This window comes from Cetorhinus maximus, chromosome 17 (genome assembly GCF_964194155.1).
Source record: "Cetorhinus maximus chromosome 17, sCetMax3.hap1.1, whole genome shotgun sequence".
Taxonomy (NCBI): domain Eukaryota; kingdom Metazoa; phylum Chordata; class Chondrichthyes; order Lamniformes; family Cetorhinidae; genus Cetorhinus; species Cetorhinus maximus.
This window is the reverse complement of record NC_135895.1, coordinates 35,437,740-35,463,065: the sequence shown is the minus strand read 5'-3', so window position 1 is coordinate 35,463,065 and position 25,326 is coordinate 35,437,740. Positions and strand designations below refer to the sequence as shown.

At 43.6% G+C, this 25,326-nt stretch overlaps 1 protein-coding gene across 1 annotated transcript; it reads left to right on the top strand.

Annotated features, from left to right (window-relative positions):
* Nucleotides 1-21,226: 21,226 nt before the first annotated feature.
* klf17 (Kruppel like factor 17) lies at nucleotides 21,227-25,073 on the top strand. Its single transcript, XM_078560989.1, has 3 exons — nucleotides 21,227-21,484; nucleotides 22,472-23,519; nucleotides 23,910-25,073. Exons 1-3 carry the CDS (start codon nucleotides 21,398-21,400, stop codon nucleotides 24,083-24,085), a joined length of 1,311 nt encoding a protein of 436 aa, XP_078417115.1. The 5' UTR covers nucleotides 21,227-21,397; the 3' UTR covers nucleotides 24,086-25,073.
* The last annotated feature ends 253 nt before the right edge of the window (nucleotides 25,074-25,326 follow it).

Below are 25,326 nucleotides of genomic sequence, written 5' to 3'. Positions count from 1 at the left end.
AGACTTTTCCAACAGTCATTATACTTTCTGACTTCAAATAAGTGGAAAAAAAACTGTGACAAAAAGAACTTGGGTTTTAGCCCTGACGCATCCCTCACATTAGCAGTACCTCCAGTCAGGACCTGCCGCATCAATTAGCTGGATACTAATTGCCATATTCTCAGGCTGAAACAGACAACATGCAATCTGATAACCTGATCAACCTTACATTGAGCTTCTGGCCTCATATCCTAATTATCACAAAGACCACTTTCATCTCCAATCCATCACTTACCTCCACACCTACTTCTACCCAATTGCTGCAGAAATCCTCATTCATGCCTTTGTCACTTCCACACTCCATTACTCTAATGATCACCTGGTTGGTTTCCCATACTCCACCCTTCAGCTCATCTGAAATTCTGCTTACCATGTCCAACCTCATGTCAAGTTATATGACCCATTAATCCTGTCATAAGTGACCTTCATTGGTTCCCAGTTCTCCAGTGCCTCAAATTTAAAATTCTCAACCTTGAGCTTACATCCCTCCATGACCTCACACCTCACTAACTCTGTGACCTCCTATAGCCCTATAATCCCTTCTCCATACTCTCTGACTCCTGTATTTTGTGTGTCCTTCCTGCCCTAATACTAATGATAGCCATGACTTCAGCCATCTAGGTCCAACATGCTGGAATCCCCTCTCTAAACCCTTCCACCTTTATCTCTTCTTTAAAGTTGCTCTTTAAAGCCTTCCATTTTCAAGAAGCATTTCACCACTCAATCTAATTTTTCCTTTGTTGTTTGGCATCTATTTTTTCTATGTGAAGTATCAAAGGCATGATACAAGCCAATGTTGTAATCCTGACTGAAAGAGTAGCAATACTCAGAGTGGAAGGTACTTATCACTCCCTTGTGTTCCTCCTGCTAGCACCTAGACTATCCGACCAAATGTGCTGCCCCAGCATACTGCAAGAGTACAGTGGGGTAACAAAATGCCATCACCAGTCAACTGTTGTTGATGCATACCTATGTCTTATAATAGCACTCTCTCAAGGTTGTATGGCCCTGTAGAGGATCCTGGCTAAATGGCACATATAATGGTCTGGCTCCTGGTCTACAGGTGCTGGCATACACTCCCTGTCATGGGCAGGATTTATGTGTTTTACTATTGTCCACGATCAAAGTGTTGTATGTGAGATGTGTGCGTTTTCTCATCCTCAGAGTTGTTGTCCCAATTTAAATAATTCCAGCAGCAAGCTTTTTTCTGGGTTTTAAAATGTGAAAGGTTATTTTTTATCCCACACTTTCCCCAGAGGTTTAAAAATGTGATGCCTCACACACACTATTACTTACACAAAAATATGAGACAGTTGAAGAATAAAGCCATACAGTTTCAACTTGGGATTATTTTAGTCTCTTTCATAGCAGGTGAGTAGTTTATTAGATGAGTTGATGCTTTGGCTGGAGAGAAGGTCTTGAAAGGCAAAGGATTCTCAGTAAGCTGCGAGAGTTTTTGTAGTTGAATTGCCAGGTGGTTGGTTCTCAGTTCAACTTGAAGTTGGAACAGGCTGGAGGGAATCTTTCTCCCACTTTCAAGGTATAGCTGTTTATTACCTTGGCTGCTTAGTTGACTGCAGCTGGTTTGATGGCTTTCCGCTGGTCTGCCTGTTTCTGTAGAGCGAATTCTCACTTTTTTAGAAGCAGGCAACAAGTATGGCTGTCTCACTCATGTGACCTGTTACAAGTCCAAAGTCCTCTTCCAAATAAGGTGGTGTGTTAGGCCAATAAACATCCTGTGTTGTGACTTTTCATACTTTGATAGTTTAAAACAACCAATGTCTTTGTGCTTCAATGAGTGGCCATCACAATACGATGAAAGGCCAATGGGATCCATTTGCATTTTTCTAACAGCCATAGAGTTTCATTGTCCCTGGTGAAACTTGGGGCAGGATTTTACATCCCATAGGCTGACGCGCGCCCGACCTGATTGGGCGTAAAATAGTGCGCGATAATGTCGCGTAAGCATCTCGATGTCATCACACACTCGCGCGATATTTCAGTCAGCAGGCACAAGCGGGTGTTGGAGCCACGCCGGCCATTAACTAAGAGGCCACTTAAAGCCATTAAAAAGCCAACTGACGCCGTTTTTTCATTGCCCGCGCGATTTCGTGCTCATCGCGCAGGCCAAACAGGCAGGCGGCCAGCTGACATTTTCAAAAACCTCATCCAAGGGCGGAATCAAAAGGGTCAGCAGCATTGCCATTGTGAGTAGTGAGGAGTTTAGGAAATAGTTTGCTGCTGGTGGAGTATTGGTACCTAGCAGCTTCATCTCTGTTCGAGGCTTCATTCTTAACATTTTCAGGCTTCATTTCAGGCTCCTTGGTGTTTCCAAGACCCCCGGAGGACTTAGACTGTGTGGACCCTTGCAGATACGAGAGACCCTTCCGTTACCCTGGTAATGGGGATTGTGGTCTCTGCTGCTGGCATCTCCTCTGAGGAGGAAGAGAGGGGCAGAAGGGAGAGGAGGCGAGGTGTCCCAATGCAGCATCCAGGGGAGCGACCTGTAGGAGGAGAGGCACAGGCACAAGGGGCGCAGGGTCAGCAGGAAGTCCAAGGCAGAAGGGGCTTCAGAAGAGACCACTATCCTGCTCACAGGGTTTACAGGCAGCGTTGAACTACCTCAGTATGTCCGAGGTGCAATGCCAAAGGAGGCTCCGCCTCTCAATGGAGACAGTGACCTCCGTTTGTCAGATGATTGGGCCTGAGATCAACTCCAGCTATGTGGGTGGGCACCCTGTGCCTGTGGCCCTGAAGGTCACAGTGACCCTCAACTTCTATGCCTCTGGCTCTTTCCAGGGCTCAATGGGGGGTCCGTTTGGAGCCTCCCAATCAGCTGTCCACAGTTGCGTCAAGCTGGTGACAGAAGCTCTGTTTAGGCAGATACTGACCTTTATTCTTTACCGTACGAACAAGGCCAGCCAGGCTGAGTGAGCCATTGGCTTTGCAGCGATTGCTGGGTTCCCCCGCGTACAGTATGCCATCAACTGCACACATGTGGCCATCAAGGCTCCAGCGGGTCAGCTCAGTGCCTTTGTCAACAAGGATTCCACTCCATGAACATGCAGATAGTGTGTGACCACAGGATGCAGATTCTGCAAGTCTGTGCAAGGTACCCTGGCAGCTCCCATGATGCTTATATCCGGAGACACTCCCAGGTGCCGAGGCTCTTCAGTGCTCCAGCCCGACTGGATGGATGGCTGCTGAGTGACAAGGGCTATCCGTTGAAGAGGTGGCTCATGACGCCTCTCCACCACCCAAGAACAGAGGCAGAGAAACGTTACAATAAGAGTCATGCCTTCACAATGGCTGTGTTAGTTGGGGGGGACCAAAGGTCTTCTCAAGATGCGCTTCTGATGCCTGGACCGTTCAGGGGGAGGACTACAATACTCCGCAGAAAGGATGTCACTGATAGTGGTTGCATGCTGCTCTCTGCACAATCTGGCACTGGCAAGTGAAGACCCACTGGAGGAAGAGGATCTTGACACAGCTGCAGATGGTGATGAATCTAGTAGTGAGTCAGAAGAGGACCACGGTGAGGAGAATGCTGAGGGTGTGGAGGCAGACTTCAGTAACCTCCAGGGAGGCAGGGACACCAGCATTACATACTGGCGTACCCTGCACCAAAAAAAAGGTGAAGCATACTCAGGCCATTATGACAAAAAAAAAATTTATCTCATTTTGACAATCCAGACAAATTAACAGCACCTTCTTTGGTCTTCATTCCCAGACCAGTAAAGATAAACCAAACATAAATGAACAGAAAATCACAGAATCTGTCCCTCTTGTTCTCATGGTGCCTTTAACTTACGTTTCTGAGAGCTACATCTTGTTGCCCCCCACCTGCTCCCCCCACCCCACCCTCGCTGGCAGCAGCATTGGAGGCAGCCTGCTGACTCTGGTGTCTTGTTGGCCTTGATGACTTTGACGCTCGTCCTCTGACCAGTGGAGCATGTGCTGGCCCCGTCTGGGAGGGAGCTGCCAGTGCCACGGCTGGCATCTCCCCAGTCATCATAGCCTCATCAGGTGCCACGGTCACTGGCAGAGGGGCGGAGGAGCTGCTGCCATCATCCAGAGCATCCTGAGAGGAGCCCGCAGTGCCGACAAGCAGCTCGTATGCCAATGTGAGGTCCCTCTGGACCTCCCTGCTCACCATTGATGGACGGGCACTTAGCTGGAATACTAGGTGCCTCATTCATCTGCCATGCTGGCACTGCCCTCCTGAGGTCAGTGTCTGAGTGAGGGCTTGCAGGTCCGAGTGCAACCCCAGGAACCTTTCATTCTGTCCCTGGAGCTGCCTCTCCATGAGAGTCGCCAGTCTCTCAGTGGAGGAGGCAATGCGCTTGGCGATGAGAGTCACTGTAGTGCTCATGCTCCGCATGGACTCCTCCACCACAGAGATCATGGCACGCATACCCTCATGGATCTCCGCTAGGCCATCCCACATATCCCGCTGGACATCCAGCCTATGCTATCTAATGGACGACTCCAGAGACTCATTATCTGCATTTGACTGATCATCGTCCTGTTCCCCAGCAGCCCTCCGACTGCTGGTGCCCTGGGCATTCTCTGCCTCCGCCTGCACCTCAAGTGAGTGTGAAGTGTCCTCACCAATGTGCACCGACATTCTGGCCGCCGATCGAATGCCCACTGAAGTGCTGGTATCTGCGCTGGTGCCTGGTTCAGAGAGCAGGTGTGACGCAGGTGCAAGTGAAGTCCTGTGGTCCTCCAGCGTCAGGGGTGGCCTTTCGGGGTCCAGAGATTCTGTGAGTGCATGCTGGCGAATCTAAAAGGGAGAACAGGGACATGTCATTAGTTAAAGTCAACACACTGTCACTGTACATGCCAGGCACCCTGGTGAGACAATGGAGATCTGCATCATGGCACCATTGTCTTTCAATAATCAATGGGGACTCCAGGTTCGAGGCTCCCATCAATGAAGGGACTACACTAGAAAGGTTGCACCAACCGAAACTCTCACCTCTGTGCACTGCACCACATCATGACTGCTCATTAGTGCTGTCACCTCCTCCCATCTCTGGGGACAAGGATGTCCCTCCTGGCAGCCACCTCCTCCAGCAGGATGGCGAGGCACTCATCTGAAAAGTGGGGACTGAGTGCCCACCCAACCTGCTCTCCCACCTGGCATCTCCAGCCGCACTCGACTCCATAACTTGAATGTTGAAGATGCAGAGGCGATGTTCTTCCATTACAGCCTTCCAGGGGCTGCCTGGGCCGGTTTTAAACCGGCCGCCGAGTCCACCCACCTCCACACGGCCCTTCCTGACCACTGACAAGCTGCATTCACGCTGGGTGGACCTTAATTGGCCCGCCAGCGTGAAATCATGGTCGGGGGCCAATCGCGGGCGGCAAACCATTTCCCAGCTGCTCCCCTGTCCGCCCGATGACTTCAAAATCCTGTCCTTGGAGACAAATTGTCTGAAAACCCCACTGCCTGTAGGCTTTGGTCCATCCATAAAGAATGATATGTGTGAATCTCGCAAGTGGCTGTGAGGTTCCTTCACTCAGGTTCATATTTAATCAGATATTGGCCGCAGACTCTTCTGTCTACAGTTCAAAATACCAAAAGCCACATTAACAGCTTTTCTGTTCACTTTTTCTTTAAATATAGCTGTAAAATTCACAGAATCACAAAATGTTATGGTGCAGAACAAGGCCATTCGGCCTTTCATGTCTGCACCAGCTCTTCAAAGGGACATAATGACTTAGTGCCATTCTCCTGCCTTTTTCCTGTACCCTTGCATATTGTTTCTATTCAGATAATCATCTAATGCCCTCATGAATGCCTCAATTGAACCTGCCTCCACTACACTTCAAGACAGTGCATTCCAGATTCGAACCACTCACTGTGTGAAAATGTTTTTTCTCACATCACATTTGCTTCTTTTGCAAATCACTTTAAATATGTGCCCTCTCATTCTCGATCCTTTTATGAGCAAAAACAGTTTTTCCCTATCTATTCTATCCAGCCTCCTCATGATTTTGAACACCTCTATCAAATCTCCCCTTCGCCTTCTCCTCACCAAGGAAAACAGTCCCAGCCTCTTCAGTCTATCTTCATAACTGAAGTTTCTCATCCCTGGAACCATTCTTGTAAACCTCTTCTGCACTCTCTCCAATGTATTCACATTCTTCCTATAGTGTGGTGCCCAGTACTGTACACAATACTCCAGCTGAGGTCTAACTAGTGTCTTATATAAGCTCAGCATAATCACCCTGCTTTTGTACTATATGCCCCTATTGTTAAAGCCCAGGATACTGTTTGCTTTATTAACTGCTCTCTCCACCTGTTATTCCACCTTCAATGATCTATGCACATATACACCCAGGTCCCTCTTCTCCTGCACCCGCTTAAGAATTGTTCCCCTTATTTTATATTGTCTGTCCATGTTCTTCCAACCAAAATGCATCACCTCACAGTTCTCCGCATTGAACTTCATCTGCCACCTTTGTGCCCACTCCACCAACTTGTCTTTGTCCTTTTGAAGTTCTATACTGTCCTCCTCACAGTTTAAGATTGTAATATCTTCATGCCTGTACTGGGCGTGACACTCCCTCTTATCCACTGCCTGATTATTCTCCTCTGAAATGGTGCTGACTACAACTTAAAAGAAATATATATGGAGGAAATATCAGTTGAGGCCCAAATGTTTTCTATAATTGACGCTGGATTCTACGGCAGGTTTTTACCAATGGGCTGCTCCAAAGATTAAGGAACTAATTATCAATTTATTTACTTCTAGCACATAATTTACATCACTAATACTGGGCAAATAATCATGCACTATGTATAGCAAAGTTGTAATACCCATTTATAAAGACCATCCTTCTGCTTTTGTTATATGTAATACTGTACATTCAGAAATGTTCTCTTGATATTAGCATAGACTTTCTGAACTTTGCTATTAAATCATATCTTATTTATGACAGGCTGTTAAAAAGAAAGATTATAAAGATAGATACTCATGAAAAATATAATTGAATGATGCATGGAATATGGTGGGATGGCTGCTGGGACCACGGAAAATGTCATGTCAGGGAAGGCACCTGTTCTAGGGTGTGTAATACAGGATGTAGGTTTGATAGATATCTGGACTCAGTCTGATTTCCCTTTGGAGGACAGGGATGAACTTTGCAAAACTTTTCCTTAGGAAATTAAGGGAGTTGGATAGAATCCACAGTGGAGTGAATTGTATGTCATTGGTGAATGGCTTTTTCTCATTCCATGTATTTTTATGTGTATTCTTTCCTATTTTCTCCTTTTCTCTCTGACTCTATCTTACACTGACTACAAAATTGTTCAGTTTCCTTCATAATCAGAAAATTGAAGAATTTAATAGGCTAAAGAACAAGTTATTTACTCCACACCAAATATTTTTGTAGGTATGCTTTTTAAATTTAGACCTGTCTTTTTAACTTACAAAGGATTGCAGAAAACATACAAGTATGTCAGAGAACCTTGTTGTCTTTTCTGACAATGAGTGCGCAAACATCTGGTGATACTTTTTGCTTGCATCATGTCCCATCAATAGTCAAGATACTTACCAGGCAATTTGCTACCAAGCAAAATAGCTGTAAATTTGATGTAGGGCTTCATTAAACACATACAGAGAGGTAGTTTCTCAACGTTCTTTTTAACTTTTTACCATTAGCACAGGCAAACTAATTAATTCCACAAAACTTAATAAAGGCGTTTATGGCTACATATAGCTTTGATTTTTACAGGAAGTTGGTATGGGAGACTATGGGAACAATATCTCACAATCAGTGGCTGGAGGGGATTGCCTTGGATTCCTGTAGGCTAGGCCCTGAACTCTGGAATGTCCTCCCTATTCCACTCCACCTCTCTATATCTCTTTCCTCCTTTAAGGTGGTCCCTACAATTAATCGCTGGGACCAATCTTTCGGTCATCTGTCCAAATACCTCCTAACATTGCATGCTGTATATTTTGTTTGTAAACTGCCATGAAATGTTTTATTATGTTAAAAGCTCTACATTAATGCAAGTTGTTGTAGGGAGTTGTTGCTGTTTTGCAGTGAGTTTATTTATTTTAACAGTGCAAATGTCGCAATTTATTGACATTACCAGAGAGGTAGATGGCGAGCTTATGTTTCTGCATGGCAAATAGCAGAGCATCGCAAATCATCCAGCAATTTGTGGAGATTCATAACTCATGGTGCATCTCTTCTTTGCCACAAATGCCTAGTTTTTTAATACACTAATAACAGCATGCACGTTAAACACACCCTTATTTTCCCAGCAAATTGTGAACCAATTGAGGCCTACAAAGTCTAACTTATGGTGTTCATCCTCAATCTTGTCTTTACAGAAAATTCCATGCCTGCATTTACGCCTGGATCTGCGATCTGTGGTTTGGGTGTCAAACCATCACATGCTGGCATTTCACTTCTGCTCTTCAGTGAGTGAGAACTGAGATCTCTGCCTTTAGTCCTTGTTCATATAACATCTAAGAATTCAGCAAAGTGGAAATAGCTTCACTTCATTACTAAAGTTGGTCTGTTAGTGGCCCTTTCATCTTCATCTTGAGATTAATGTATTCTTTAGTTTTTTTTTCACTTTTGTGGGCTTAGAACAAAGAACAAAGAAAAGTACAGCACAGGAACAGGCCCTTCGGCCCTCCAAGCCTGCGCCGAACATATTGCCTGTCAAACTAAAACATTTTGCACTTCCAGGGTCCGTATCCCTCTATTCCCAACCTATTCATGTATTTGTCAAGCTGCCTCTTAAACACAACTAAAGGAAAGAACAAAGGAACACTTTCTGCGGAGTGTATAGAACGTTGGATAACTGCCTGGGTGTGCACTTTCTCAGTATAGTGATAAGGCATATATCCAGAAACAGTTTCCAGGAATTGAATATCAGTTTTTAAAATGTGTCTCTCATGTAAAATTAAACAGAACTGCAGATTTCAAGTATGCTTGCATCTCATGCATTCATCTTTCCACTTAATTATTGATAAAATACATAAGTAAACAAATTGTGCCAGTTGTACAGAAATTCAACTACACTCCCACCAGCAAATAACAATCTTTCAAACATTGGGATTAAAGGGGTAGCGGCAGCATGGATATGAAAATAGCTAAGAGACAGATGGCAGAGATAGTGGTGAACAGTTATTTTTCAGATTGGACATAAGTATACACCAAGGGCTTAGTATTAAGACCACTAATCCATTTGATACATATTACTGCCCTAGACTCAGGTACAGAGGACCAAGCTTCAAAGTTTGAAGATGACACAAAACTTGGAAATACAGTAAACAGAAAACATTAATTTGTCTTTGACAGTCACTCGGGATCGAGGATGACTTGCTTCCACTCAGGTTCGGTGCATTCTGAGATGGCTGATAAGTCCAATGCATGATCTTCAGACTCTACCTGGACCTCAGAAGGACATCGACAGGCTGGTGAAATGGGAAGATACATGGCAGATGAAATTTAATGTAGAAGAGTGTGAAGTGATGCATTTTGGGAAGAAGAATGAGGCAAGGCAATATAAGACAAACAGTACAATTTCAAAAGAAGTGCAAGAACAGAGATGCCTGTGCGTTTACATACACAACTTTGAAGGCGGCAGGACCAGTCGATAAAGCTGTTAAAAAAACATATGAGATGCTTGGCTTTATAAATAGTGGCACAGTGCAAAAGTAAGAAGGTTATACTAAATCTTTATAAACCATTGATTAGGCCTCAGTTATAACATTATGATCAGTTCTGGACACTACCCTTTAGGATGGATAGCAAGACCTTAGAGAGGGTAAAGAGGAGATTTACTAGAATCATATCCATGCTGCCACTACCCCTTTAATCCCAATGTTTGAAAGATTGTTATTTGCTGGTGGGAGTGCAGTTGAATTTCTGTACAACTGGCACAATTTGTTTACTTATGTATTTTATCAATAATTAAGTGGAAAGATGAATACATGAGCATTTCAGTTATGTGGAGAGACTGGAGAAGAGGGGAGATGAGGAGACTTTTTTTTTTGCTGGGCCATGAGGGTAAAGCAGGGGAACTGGAACCAATGGAATAGTCTTTCCAAAGAGATGACATGGGCATAATGGATCAACTGGCCTCCGTCTGCACTTTTGAGTTTCTTCTTATATAGTATCACTGCCCAATTTCTCTTGTTACAAGATACAGTCTCTCAACTTCACCTGTAAAAATCTTTTCCTACTGATCATGAGTGAAGACAATAGATAAAAGGGAAAGGGAGGAGGAGGTCAGATCTTGATGCAGAGGAGTCAGTGCACACAGGGACTAGGGAAACAAAGACAGCAAAAAAGACCAACAACAGCAAAGAGTTTTTGTTTCTTAAGGTGGTAAAATGTTGCCTGGCCTAAAGAAAAGCTGATGAACAAACTATGTGGGAGGGGAGGGGAGAGACACAAAGATCAGCCTTTGTAAAGTTAAGTACATGGATAAGAAAATAAACAAATAGTACAAGATGTACAAGCTAGTATACAGAGAAAAAGAATCAATTGAAATCCCTAGCCACCGATTCCATGTAATCGAGTTAAATCTATCATTTAATATTGGTATAATTATACATTTACTGTTTATTCAGCAACAAATCGAAGATTCAGATCGAATGTTTCCATGTTTGATGTTATTGTTAGGATGCTCTGTAATATTTTCTGTAAATAATAATGGTAGTCGCTTTTTTTGTGTTTACAAAAAAATGTTTTAAAGTCTCACCACATCATACGAAATCCTGAGATATTTTAGCATGATTGGCAAACTGTTTGTCGTTATCAGGCTAACTAAACTATAGAGCTGCTTTAATGTGTTTGGAAGGCAGGAGACTGATGGAGGTGATAGCCTGACTGCTGCTCTGTGTACGTCTGCCTCGTAAACAAACATCTCTCTAATTACTATTCCCATTACCATATAACTTCCTTTTCATTAAACTTTAGTTACTTGGGAACAACAAGAAAAGAAGAAAACTATGTGTTATTTTCATGCTTTCATTGCAATAAAAATAACTGAACATTGGCGAAAGAATGATTACTGTCTCAATAGGTTAATTTAGCAAATACCTTGATTAGAGCTAAAACAAACATCTTGAAAACTTACTGCGTTTTATTGCCTCAAAGGACTAATATTGGTTTTGTATTGTTTCTTTTTTCTCAACTCCTTCTCGACCTGTTTGCTGCCTTTGACATAGTCAACCACATTATCCTACTCCAGTGCCTCTTCTCCGTCACGCAGCTGAGGGGGACTGTTCTTGTCTGCATCCATACTTATTTATCCAGTTGTGGCCAGAGAATCTCCTGCAATAGTTTTCTCTTCCCACTACCACACTATTACTTCTGGAATTCCCTAAGGATCTATCCTTGGCCCACTCCTAATTTTCATCTACACGTGCCCATTAGTGGCGTCATCTGAAAACTCAACATTATATTCCACATGTCCGCTAACAAGACCCAGCTCTATCTCACCACCACTTCTCTCGACTTATCTACTAGATCTGACTTGTCATGCAGCTTGTCCGCCATATAGTATTGAATGAGCAGAAACTTCCTCCAGTTAAAGATGGGAAAGCCAAAGCTATTACCTTCAGCCCTGTCACGAGCTCCATTCCCAGCCCTCCTTAGCATTTGGCAGATGCTGTACCAAACAGCTCACAACCTCGGATCCTCAAATCATGAGGTGAGCTTCTGGCCCCGTATCTTCTCCATTACCAGGGCAATCTACTTCCACCTCTGTAATATCTTCTGTCTCTGTCCCTACCTCAGCTGAAACCCTCATCCATACTTTTGTTACCTGACTATTCCAGTGCTGCTCTTAATTAAGATTGTTGATACAGAGAGACAAGACTGTGCCTAGCAACTTGTAGCCATGTTCAGTTGCCCACACCAATTCATCAGAATGGTGCACCTGTTGGCCAATGGCATGATGAACAGAACCATTGCTATTGGTGGAGTTTCTGGCCAGGTCATGCCCTACGAATGGTGAAATGAAGCAATGTCAAATCTTTGGCCAGGAGGTATCTCCCTGAAATCAAAACAGAAAATGTTGGAAATGTTCAGCTGGTCAGGCAGTATCTGTCGAGAGAGAAACAAGGTTAATGCTCCAAGTGGAACACCTTTCATCTGAACTGGGAAAAGTTAGAGATGTGATAGGTTTTGAGCAAGGGGCGGGTGGGAAGGTCTGTGAAAGTCAGGAAAGACTGAATGATAGAGGAGTTAGTCTTACTGGACCAAAGGGAATGGCGATGGGGCAAGAAAATAACCAAAGAAACAAAAGTGTGCCTAGAGCAGGTGTGCAGCTGTCTGAAAGATAAAAAAAGAAACATGCAAAGAAAAGGAAACAAAATTGGGGAGGGGGAGGGGCAGAGGGAGGGGACAGAGTTTATGGTCTGAAATTGCTGAACTCAATGTTGAGTTGGAAAAAGTACCATCCTGAGGCTTGGCAATTCGAAGTTCAGGGAGCTCAGTCTTTTTTGTATATGCAATTCTTACTTGCTAGTTTATTCTGCTTGGATCTAATGTGCTGGGGGTTTGGAAAAATGTCATTCTTTGTTGTGATTGCCTCATTGATATTGAAATCCTAATTCAGATCTTTGAGATCTATTAGCATTAGTTAATTAAGACATAAACAGATTATGCGCCCACAATTTAAACTTTAGATGTACTCCCTATTCTCCATAGGTTGCATGTATGTCAATGAATAGAAAAAGCCTGGGCATCACATGTGTAAAGCAATGATGTATTTTAGTGCTCAGCCTATACTCACATTATTCTTAGTAGTCACGATTGAGGAAACAGCTGTGAATTTGTACATTGGATCTTAGATCAAAGTCACAACAAATGACAAGTTCTTGAATTACAGTTGTTTCCAAGGCAATGAGAAGAAATGGTCCACAGATAAATTTTGTTGATGTTTGCATCTTTCTGTTCCCCCCGCAGCCTCCTCCCCCATCACACACACACACACACACACACACACATGATCTCCAGTTGACTGTGGCACAGCTCACTATGATATGGACTTAACATCATCAGCCAGAAGAAGTGACCAAAGCTTCACTGTCTACACTTTGATCTAACAGTTACAGTGGCCCACATCTTCTGGCCTCTGGATCATCAGAGATGAACATAAGCCCCAAGATGCGCTGTGGGACCCCACAGAATTCCCAATGTGCTGACTCCATAGGATCTGCCCAGAAACTATGAACTTCTGATGAACAATTCCCCTGCTTTCCAGGACCCTATGAAAAAATCTCCAACTCTGAGTTAGAGGCATAAACTCTGGGTGGTTCTGACTTACTTACCCAAATAGTTACCCAGGAAATGTTGGACAGAAAAATCCTAGTCTAACTTCTGGTATCTATACAACTGACCACCACCCCCCCACCCCCACCCCCCACCCCCACCCCACCTCCCTCCAATCACACACTAACCCCCTTCCTGCCTTCCCACCTTTGCACCCTGACTACCCTCCTGACTTTCCCAAAAACCAACCTGACCTCCCAATCCAATCTGACTATCCCCGACCCACCTACCCAACTCGCCTATCTGCCACCCTGCCCACCTCATCCACCTACCCACCTGCTACTCTACCTACCTGCCATCCTAACCACCAGCCACCTGACCCAGCCACCACCACACTACCTCACCCAGCTGCCACCCTGCCACCCTACTCACTTGTCACCCTACCCAACCATCACCCTACCCACCTGCTGCTCTACCACCTCACCCACTTACCTCAATATCCCTACTCCCCCCACCCACCCTATCCCCTTACCTATTTACCTTACTCACCCCAGCACCACCCCTGCCCCCCACCACACCACCCCCCCCCCCCCCCCCCCCCACCACCACCACCACCCCCCTGTACTTCCGTTCTCTCTGTAACTTTTCATTGAAGTTTTGGGACATTTGAACTCTTTACTTACCAGAATACGGCAGCAAGTGCTGTAAAAAGGGGGCATGGCTTGCTTCCTCCTACCATCCAGTGCTATGAAAGAACAGCTCCATTTCAGGTATGCTCCACATTTCTGGAGAACACAGGATTGGAAGTCTTGGCCAGAAATGCGGAGCTCCTGCATGGCACAGAAACATAGGAGCAGAGTGGCAATCCGATGGTGAATGTCACTCCTCGGAGGAGTCACATGCTTTGGTAATGTGCTGAAGGATGAACTAAAGTTTGTGGTAACCACCACAAAGGCTCAATAGGGAAAGGTCACAGAGTGAGGCCCTCATGCCAGAGTACATCTAGAGACTGGGAACCCATACCTCTTGGGTTCTGTGCACCAATGTTTCACATGAAATGTATATTGTAAATGTAACCTGTAGGGTAGTGAGACACCTCAGAGTGCCACTTAGTGTATTGGAAGAAATTGAACTGCACTAGGCTTTATGTAGTGTCAAATTTGAACTGTTATGTAATGTACTTATACAAACTTTAAGAATAAAGTATTCTTTTGGGGGGAAAACGTGTTTACCTTTAATGCATCTCTTCACATGCTTTGATATAACACTGTTCAGTGAGGGAACGATGCCTTTGTATTAAAAAGGAGAGCTCTGCTTTTAGTATTTCAAATAAACGAATGTGAAATCTACAAGACACTTCACCTGAAGGCAAAGCTGATGGTTTACCTCGGGATTATATTGTTTCTGTACAGCATTTACCAGAGGCTCATCAAAACTCTCAATGGAATTCACATGCCAGGCCTTTCTATGATGTGGTGAATCGCCTGGCGAGATAAGGCATCTTGCCCAAAGCTAACACCGCCAGAATGGAAGCTGTGATCTTGGGTAAATCAGCTATGATGGTCCAGTCGTATAGCCAGAATAGTCGATAACGAGCAATCTAAAGTAACTTTATACCGGGGCACCCCAGGCACAGTCAAAGAGGGTTTGATCTCATTCAGTAGGGGAGAACCTGCAAGTGGTGCCATGATACATTCAAAAAGACAACTTAAACCAATGGCCTAGATCGACTCCAACAATTTGAGTGGACCGAGTTTGTCCATAAATGAAGCGCCGCTGCTTCAAACTAGCAGCCCCATAGCCCGATTCGTTTCATATTTTCAGGTCCCGTATTAGAAAGTTTTATCAGATAGTTTTACTGTAGAAGTTGAAGGTTGTCTTGCTATCGCCGTTGGATGTTACACACTGTTATAAGAAACGTGCAGATTGTGTTGTCTCTACCGCTGCATGGGTTTTGTGCTCTTTTTTTGACCTAGTGAAAGTTGAAAGTTGGATTTGAACCAACTTCCCTCTCTGTCACTGTCTCAGTCACACGCCGAAGTCCAAACTCTATCAGGAAACTCGCAACATTCCCATTTCCTTCTGGTCCCGGAGAGAAACAATGCCGCATTCTGATTATGATTTGCGTAGTTAGGTTAAAAATAACAGGGGTATATAAAGAGAAGAGAAGGCGAGGAACTCCGGCCACAACATAGATTTTTGGCTCAGCTCTCGGAGCTCCCTCGCACAAGTTCACACAAGCTAACGTACTTTCTGTCCTCTCAGCAATCGCCAGCAATAAATACAAATAAAAGGCTTTGGCTGCAAATTATTGTGAATTTATCAAATATACACTGGCGCCTGTTATTTACCATCAGGTCGCGGTATGGAAATGAACATTTAATCTGTATTTAAGAAATTCTGTTTACAAACAGCATCTTCATTTTGTTTACTGTATATGGAATCTATTCATTCTTTAAACATTCACGATGACCATCAAAAGGCCAGTGATAGCCCAACTGAGGACGGTAAATATATTAACAAATGTAATAAATGTAAACGTTAGCTCTAGGTTTGCTGAACCCTGTTTAAATGGATAAAATTAAGGATCAGTATTAAACAAGAGCACACTCGCTAAGCCACTTCATTCCAAAGTACTTATAATATAGTTTTAAAATCGTTATGTTCTACAGATCTGAAATATAACCCTCACTGAAACCGCTTTCGGGGCAATAATAAATGGACCTTATTTAGCTTTCCAATCCTGGGATCACATTCTCAGATTCGCCTCCAAGCAAAATCAGAATACTACCATCAAATCTCGATCATTCTAGTTATCCTAACATAGAGGGAAATTAGAGCGCTGAATAAAGTTTGACACATCTGAAAGGGGGGGTCATTTATTTTTGCTTTTCAGTCTAGTTTCCCATATAATCGACAGTATTCCAAAGCTAACAAACTCTTACAGCCTGGCTCTCATCTTCAACTTTTGCCCTGATAAGATTCTTTGGGTCCACTTGGGGAACTGTCAAATCCCAGATAAGGATAAATGTCTTCAAGGTTAAGAATCACTTCTTTGTATTTTCGATTTCTCCATAAAAATTACCGGAATGAACTCGCCCTGGAGCAGATTAGATCGAATTGTACATTGCAAATAATAATAATAATCACATTTTAGAACTCTTTATTACCGGATTGACGATCGGTTATTTCAATGACAGAGCGTTAGGTCGCACATTGATTTGATATTTGTAATTTCCTGTCTTATCATATTTATATTATTAGGGTGAGCACCAATACGGGTACCAGTTTAGTTAAAATTCCCCTAACCACCCCCAGCCCCCCCAAACACACACACCCTTTACCCCCTACCATAACCACCATCCCCGAGCTGACAAAACAGCTAACAAGTTTCCCAACGCCCAGGCATAGAATGCAATGATTTGTGAGAGCAGGCATTGACTTCTGGACTTTGTGTGTGTGTGTGTGTGTGCGTGTTTCTGTTTGTGTGTGCCTGTGTTGGGGTGTTTGTGTTTTTGTGTCTGTGTTGGGGTGTTTGTGTGTGTGTCTGTGTTGGGGTGTTTGTGTGTGTCTGTGTTGGGGTGTTTGTGTGTGTGTCTGTGTTGGGGTGTTCGTATATTTGTGTCTGTGTTGGGGTGTTTGTGTGTGTGTCTGTGTTGGGGTGTTTGTGTTTTTGTGTCTGTGTTGGGGTGTTTGTGTGTGTCTGTGTTGAGGTGTTTGTGTGTGTGTCTGTGTTGGGGTGTTTGTGTGTGTCTGTGTTGGGGTGTTTGTGTGTGTGTCTGTGTTGGGGTGTTCGTATATTTGTGTCTGTGTTGGGGTGTTTGTGTGTGTGTCTGTGTTGGGGTGTTTGTGTTTTTGTGTCTGTGTTGGGGTGTTTGTGTGTGTGTCTGTGTTGGGGTGTTTGTGTGTGTCTGTGTTGGGGTGTTCGTATGGTTGTGTCTGTGTTGGGGTGTTTGTGTGTGTGTCTATGTTGGGGTGTTTGTGTGTGTCTGTGTTGAGGTGTTTGTGTTTTTGTGTCTGTGTTGGGGTGTTTGTGTGTGTGTCTGTGTTGGGGTGTTTGTGTGTGTGTCTGTGTTGGGGTGTTCGTATATTTGTGTCTGTGTTGGGGTGTTTGTGTGTGTGTCTGTGTTGGGGTGTTTGTGTTTTTGTGTCTGTGTTGGGGTGTTTGTGTGTGTGTCTGTGTTGGGGTGTTTGTGTGTGTCTGTGTTGGGGTGTTCGTATGGTTGTGTCTGTGTTGGGGTGTTTGTGTGTGTGTCTATGTTGGGGTGTGTGTGTCTATGTTGGGGTGTTTGTGTGTTTGTGTCTGTGTTGGGGTGTTCGTATATTTGTGTCTGTGTTGGGGTGTTTGTGTGTGTGTCTGTGTTGGGGTGTTTGTGTGTGTCTGTGTTGGTGTGTTTGTGTGTGTCTGTGTTGGGGTGTTTGTGTGTGTGTCTGTGTTGGGGTGTTTGTGTGTGTGTCTGTGTTGGTGTGTTTGTGTGTGTCTGTGTTGGGGTGTTTGTGTGTGTGTCTGTGTTGGGGTGTTCGTATGTTTGTGTCTGTGTTGGGGTGTTTGTGTGTGTGCCTGTGTTGGGGTGTTTGTGTGTGTGTCTGTGTTGGGGTGTTCGTATGTTTGTGTCTGTGTTGTGGTGTTTGTGAGTGAGTTTCTCTGTGTGTGTTTGTGCGTGTGTGTGTCTGTGTTGGGGTGTTTGTGTCTGTGTCTGTGTTGGGGTGTTTGTGTGTGAGTTTCTGTACCTGTGTGTGTCTGTATTTAGTGTAGTCAATGAGCCTAGTCCTAGTTCTGCAATGTTACACGTGTCAAATACCTTTGTTGTATCATGATTGAAGATTAAGTTACTGTGCCAAATTCGACAAGTTGTCGAAAAATTCGAGCAATTATTTATTTAAATGATAAATATCTGAGTTTATGGTCTGTTAGCCTATAGAATCTTTATTGACAGTCTCACACTTGGTGGGGGGGGGGGGGGGTGGGGGGGCGGGGGAGGAAGAATTGATTCCTTTCAAATTATATACACATCGAACTGCAGTAACATGTGTCATAATTTGTGTTTACTCGTTTTGCAACCAGTCTGTCTCGTACTAAGTGAACTTGAGGATTTTCTTACACTGTAAACGAAAATTGTAAATTTTCAAATAAGGCCGGTCCGTGAATTGTCATAAAAGAGCTGTGATTTCTTTTTGAAGTGAGCTTCTGATTCGTTTCATCCCATTAGTTAGTCTCAAACCCCTTCAAGGTTTTCCATGGTTCCCCGTCAGTGAGCAGGGTACAACCTCAAATTGTGCTCAACAGTTTCGAATTTAGATCTGGGGAAAGCTTCTGACTTTAAGGAAAAATACTGTCGGCTCCCTTAATCCACAGATCATTTTATGTAGTTTGAAATGAAATTGGACTTCAATAAAAAGACCACACTCTGTCATTAAAATTGTCACGTTTGCTGCAACATGCACCGTGGGAAGAGATGTCGAGGCAAATCTTTAGAAATCAGCGAGTACTTCACATAATGAATTAGGTACCTCGAAATACAATGAGGGCAAACGGAATTCTAGTGCTGAACTGCACTGTAGTGACACAGACAATATGCATTGTGCTGCTGAACATAGGTACCAAGTAACAAAGCAAATACTTTGTCACTAGTCAATTTGTAGCATTATTTTCGCAAAAAAAAACAACACGGGTTTATTTCACCACAACAACTTGATTTTCTTTAAATGGAGATCCTAAAATTCGTCGATCTTATTAACTTCAAATAATGTTTCTCTTTATTAAAGTGTATTTGGTGAGAAGGGGAGATGTTGAAATTAATATCTAATTGGTTACATAGATGGAAGACACTTATAGTTAAAATGTGAACAGGGCACAGTCACATTAAGTTAACCCGCTACATTATTCTTATCCCTTATTGCCAGAGTTAACCTACAATAAAGGAGAAAGTCTGCGGGAAGTCAAAATATTTCGTAAGGCAGATCTCACAAATACACTTGACTTCTTATTTGCCACATTGAAAGCAGGCTGCGAATTCTGAGAAACATTATTCTGTGGTCGTATCATTATAAAACTCTTTCAAGCTTTCACTATCAGAATAATTGTCACTTGCCCACCACCACCCCACCCCTCAAGTTGCCCTGTTCTCAACTGAGAAAGACTTTACCCTTTTATTGTTTTTTTTTACCCTCTAAAGTCTGTTTATTTACTTTTGCTTCCTGGTTGTTTTTATTGCTGCCATTAATTCTGGCACTGTGCATTGTGTCCATCCCATTTACATGGTAAATATATATAAAATGAGAAATGTCTGTTCAAGAGATAGCGTCATCCTTCCGGGAAGGGTCGATGTGTGCGCGTTTCTAGCCTTGCTGCGTTTCTCTGCGTTGTGTACTCTGAGAATAATCAGTACAATTCCAAACTCCCCCAAGATATTCCCCACAATGTTCAGATAGTGACTATATGTTACTTTCGTTTGATTATAATAACACAGGATATGCATTTTCCTTGTTAACATCGAGAACAAAAAAAAGACAAAATATATTATTTAATACAACGAGTTGATATGCGTTGTAAGTTCTATTTAATCGAGTATGAAACTAGGCGTGAACGCAAGAAAACCTCTTGACTGGACCGCTTCCACCTAAAGTGTTCGGAATATTCCCACTTAAAGAAATGCACCCGGGAAAAGAGGTTTCGGGGGCAGAAATCGAATTGATCTGAGAAGACATTTCTTGTACCGTCTTGTCAAAGGCTACTCAGTAGCCACGATTTCTGAAAAATGCGCTGCCTTCCTACAACAGGTGTGTGTGTGTGAGAGAGAGTGTGTGTGTATGGGTGTGAGAACGAGTGTGAGAATTCGTGTGTGTGGTGTATATGTGTGGGCGTGAGCGAGAGTGTGAGAATGTGTGTGTTTGAGAGTGTGTGTATTGGTGTGTGTGTGTGAGAATGTGTGTATATGAGTGTGTGTGTGAGGGTGAGAATGTGTGTATGTGCGAGTGTGTGTGTATGGGTGTGAGAATGTGCATGTGTGCTTGTAAGAATATGTTGGTTTGTGAATTTGAGTGTGTTACACACCGTATGGATAATATGCCGGAAGGTAGATCCTGTCCGTCCATATTGAAATCAGTCCCACAATAAAAGTTTAGTTTGGTAGACTGAAGCTAACCTGCACGAAGGCGAATACAAATATTCCAGGTATTGTTTTAAAAAGTTATATATTGCCACTCGTTTGACTTTCTTGTGCCTGAGTGTCGGGGTGAGGGTGGAATTAAAATATAACACAAAAAAAAACCTTGAATTGATTAGATATACATTTTAAAAAGTAAATGTATTGGGCGTTTGCATCAGGACACCTCGTTCCAGCTGCCTGCTGAAATCTGCCTGTGAAGGTGTTTGAAGGTACTGCCACGAAAAGATCTTGGATTTTCTCCTGCGGGCCCCACACAGAAGTTGACTCCAGCAGAAACTAACTCGCTGGTGTTGGGTTTTTGCGGCCAGTCCAGCGGTTTCAGTAACCCTGGAACAAGGCAACCGCGTTTCTGGGTGGACTCACTCTTCGCTTCCCCCCAAAGCCCCTTTTATACCAACACTAAATTTAGATCACGTCAGTGTTACTGCTTGCCTCTCTTTCTGAGACATTAGCGACACCATTGGACAAAGTTATAACTTTTTTAAAAAAGGAAAAAAAAACAAACAGCTTTAACTCCTCATGCACCAATGACAGGCTGCCGGGAGGAAAGAGCCAATCATGACTGTGCTCCTCCGCCTACCACTTCAGGTGCTTCATATTTATAAACCAAAATCTCACCAATTAGATTGCGGAAGGTCATATGGAGCTGTTTTTTTGGAGTTGGCCACGCGGGATTGGATGGTTTCTAATTAGCTACCCATCACACTTATTAATATTGATGAGTCTCACAGCCAATCAGATAGCGGAGAGAGTATTAACAAGCCCCACTCCCAGAGTTGGAGAAACAGTTCTGAACTGATTACTGGGACAGAAACTTCTTATCACACACTCACAACCTGAAACAGTTTTACTCGTTGGAATTAAGAACCAGAAGCCAGTTTATTTCTACTTGCCCCTTGTTGTGAAGACATTCTTCAGGCAAGGAAGCAGCAATGGCCCTGGCAGACACTATGCTTCCTTCAATTGCTACCTTTGCCAGTCATGAGACGTTGGTGCAAAAACAAACTGAGATCATCAATGTAAGTGTTACAAACCTGGCGGCTTATTTGCGTCTCCGTGTAAAATGTGTTTTACTTTCCTCTGGCTCGTGCGGAACTCAGTACTTTAAAATTCATCAAGTTGCATCTAGTTTCTTAAACTTTCTTTATTCCGTAGGTCGTGTTAGTTGTTTTCGGAGCTAAAACAAGGCTGCTTTCAATTGTTACATTCCTTCAATTGCTTTCAATGATCAGTTTTTCCAGCCATTTTCTGTTTTTATTTCAATAATTAACATCTTCCACAACCTGCTAACCTGTCAACTTTTATTAACTTGCGACTTATGCATTGTTGCATTGCAATGAATCTAAATATCGCTCGCTGCGGACTCTTTCCCTGTCTTTAACAGCGAAATCTTTGGCATTCAAAACAGTGTGTACCTGTCTATTTCCGTCTTTAACTTCTAAGTGCAGTTTAATCTTTATCGGTGTTGCGTGCAGCTCTTTGTGTAAGGTAGAAGTCACTCGGCAGCATCTCCCACTGACAGCAGTGAGGTGTTGAAAGGCAAATTCTGAAATCAGCCTTTTAAAAAATCCTTCCGGGAGAATGATTTGGAGTAGGGTGTAAGACGGATGTGTCATCCGCTGCAAGTTCCTAAAGATCACTAACGGAGTTAAAAAAGGAACGAAATATTTTTTTAGTCTCTGACTTTTGCTGGGGCCCTCTGAGTGTTAAAGCGAATTAACATAAGGAATGTAGCAGATTGACTGGGAGGGAGAACATGAATTGGGTGAGTTATGACAGTCATGTAGCTCCGCTCCTGTAAAGCGACTATACAAATTATAAAAAAAAACCGGCTCTTTGAAGAAATCCAAACTGGTTCAGCGAGTTTGGTGAGTTCGGAGCATCACATCATTCCGTTCGGGAGTTTCCTTGACAAACATTAAGTGGAAGAGCTGCCCTCTTTATAGTACAGCCCTACTTTTTATTTTAACCATCTCTAATTCTCTCACTTTTATTTGTTCCAATAGAGATGGAAGGTTGAGGAGCCCATCTCCAAGTGTGTCTACCAGATAAGGCCGGTCAACAGCGCTGCCTTCAACTCACTTGAGAACCCGTCTGTCAAGAAAGAAGACGACGAGTTGGGGAAATTCGTGGATTTGGAGTTTATTTTGTCCAACACGATGGGTTCGGAGAACAGGAGCGCGGGAGGGCACCATTCAACCTACCCTCTGCCCGAGACCCCGGAGAGCTGCAGCACCGTGTATGACAGCGATAGCTCCTACCCTCCCTCCAGTAACTATGGGAACAACAGCTTCGCCGGGAGCCCAAACCAGAGCCTGGTCGCTGAATTGCTCACCCCGGATTTGCCAAGCACCTTTTCAGGCGGCTGTGAACTCAGTCAGGGCTTTAGCATCAAGGCTGCCATGGAGAGTACAGAGTATACAGAGCTGAGATCTCCCAACATGGGCAACGCTATCCAAAGATCCATCCCGATGGACCATATTCACCACATGGGACATAAAATCAAGAGAGAGCCCCAGTCAGGCCAGTCCTGTATGCTTGCGGGATCTCCTTCAGAGTGCATGGGACCAATGATGGACCAAAAACCCAGTCTGCCTCCTCTGCACCATCAGCAGCAGCAAATGCACCGCCATAGCTTCGGGCATCACAGGGTCGCCCATTCAATGCCTTCGGGCCAAATAGTGACCAAGGATTGCCAGCCAATGCCAGATATGCACCGCCGCTCGCACATGCCTGTGCCACAACAGTACCAGATAGCCAGCGCCTACCCGCCGCACTATGCCCACCAAGTGCCCGCGCAGTTTCACGGACAGTTCAATGTCTACCGAGATCCTCTGAAGATCCCCGCAGGCATGCACGGGATGATGCTGACCCCGCCGTCTTCGCCTCTCGACTTGTTTTCCCCTGTGGGTATGCCGGATGACAGTAAACCCAAGAGGGGCCGGCGGTCGTGGGCGAGGAAACGCACAGCCACTCACAACTGCGAGTTCCCGGGCTGCGGCAAGATGTACACCAAGAGTTCCCACCTCAAGGCGCACATGAGGACCCACACAGGTGAGTAACTCCAAGCAGGAGTCGAAACCCCCTCTCGGGCACTTTGTGCTTCTTAAAGATACGAAGTTGTATGAAATGTAACTGCAAAAAGAGATTTAAGACTTCTCGAGGTATCTTCCAACAAAGTTTCCCAACTTAATGACGTGTGCACAGTATGAAACAGAACAAGTGCGTGTGGTGTCAACTGCACGGAAAGATAAGGCACGGTGGGGGGGAGGGGGGTTTAATTAAAGCATTTATTGAGCAAAGTGACACAATGGCTTATGGAGGAATAAGATAAATGTTTACACAAACTTTACAGTGTTTTTCTTTTAAATGCCGCCAATGTTTTGGAAATTGGGCCCCGACTAACTCCCTTATTTTTTTATTTCTCTCCCTCTGTCTCTCCAGGTGAGAAGCCTTATCATTGCAACTGGGAAGGCTGTGGCTGGAAATTCGCTCGGTCCGACGAATTAACTCGCCACTATCGCAAACACACCGGCCACCGTCCCTTCCAGTGTCACCTCTGTGAGAGGGCGTTCTCCAGATCTGACCACCTGGCCTTACACATGAAGAGGCACATGTAAACAGCGAGGGCAAACTTGGGCACACTATTTATACAGATCAAATTATTTACAATATTTTGATACTGGGTAATGACTAATTTATGTATATAAAGGATCTTTTAAAAAAAAGTAGCACTAAATTATTACTCAGTATTTAAAGAGAGAAAAACTCTTGTCACCCTGATATGTCTTCCAGAGAAAAAAGTATTACAACTGAAGACAATAAACTCAGCTGGAGGGGGGATGGGTGGGGGAGGCTTTATGCAACAGAAACAGGGCCGGACCCAGTTGTACATTAAATGTATATATAGCCTATATTGTTTGGGTTAAAACTGAATTCGCAAGCAGAACTAAATGAAGCAAAAGGTATTCTTTAAGTCCAAGCTGTATTGTTGTAGAATTGTTTGTACAGGAGTTTATTTGCTACACGGACACTGACTTAACAAGAGACAAGCTAAATGAAAATACATTTGTTTTGAACCTTGTTTTGCTTGGAAGTGGAGGGCGTTGGTTCAAACTGGCACTAATGTTTTCATGATAAAATAGACCAGGTACTGCCTCGGATGAAGTTGTTGACCTCTTTTTTTTCTCCATTTTTGTTTTTGGTTAGTTTGCATTGTATAAAGAGAACGCAGCAGCTCCCTTTTTTAAATATACTTGAAAAACTTTCTAACGTAAATACAGCCACATACACAAAAAAATTAAAAGTTCTCAAAGTATGACTCACTTCATTGTCTCGACATAAATTGAAAAGGACGTGTTCTATGCAGATGGTGTTGAAAGAAGTGTTCAAAGTGCAATATTTTTTTGTTTCCTTTGTAATCGGGGTTCTAATGTTAACACCGAGTTATCTAAACACTGGAACTAACTGCTGTTTTATTGATGGGAGGTTTTTGGTGATCTAGTGCCAGCAATTAAGACATCATCACCGTGAACCTCCAATGCATTCTTTATATTCGTGTTTTGATCATATATAAATATATATATTATGAATAAAGTATTAAAAACACATTTGCTGTGCTTTTTTTTGGTTTGTTTTGACCAAGGGGGCAAATATTCCAAACGGTTTGATCCGTTTGGCGATTCACTTCTTTTCTCTTGAATATTCGCTCCAGTGCAATTTATTTCATAGTAGTACCTCGACCCGAATCACATCGTCCCACCGCTGCCACGTCGTTATACCAGCTCTAAAACATCCAACAGCGCTCACTGTTTATGGAAACATTTAAATATGTATATAATTGACTGTTTCCGTCAAGCCA

Bases quoted from the DNA above. Each gene is read 5' to 3' on its own strand.
- klf17 (XM_078560989.1), top strand. From the start codon at position 21,398: ATGGCCCTGGCAGACACTATGCTTCCTTCAATTGCTACCTTTGCCAGT. The intron at 21,485-22,471 runs GTAAGTGTTACA...TTGTTCCAATAG, and splicing joins AACAAACTGAGATCATCAAT to AGATGGAAGGTTGAGGAGCC. The intron at 23,520-23,909 runs GTGAGTAACTCC...CTGTCTCTCCAG, and splicing joins GCACATGAGGACCCACACAG to GTGAGAAGCCTTATCATTGC.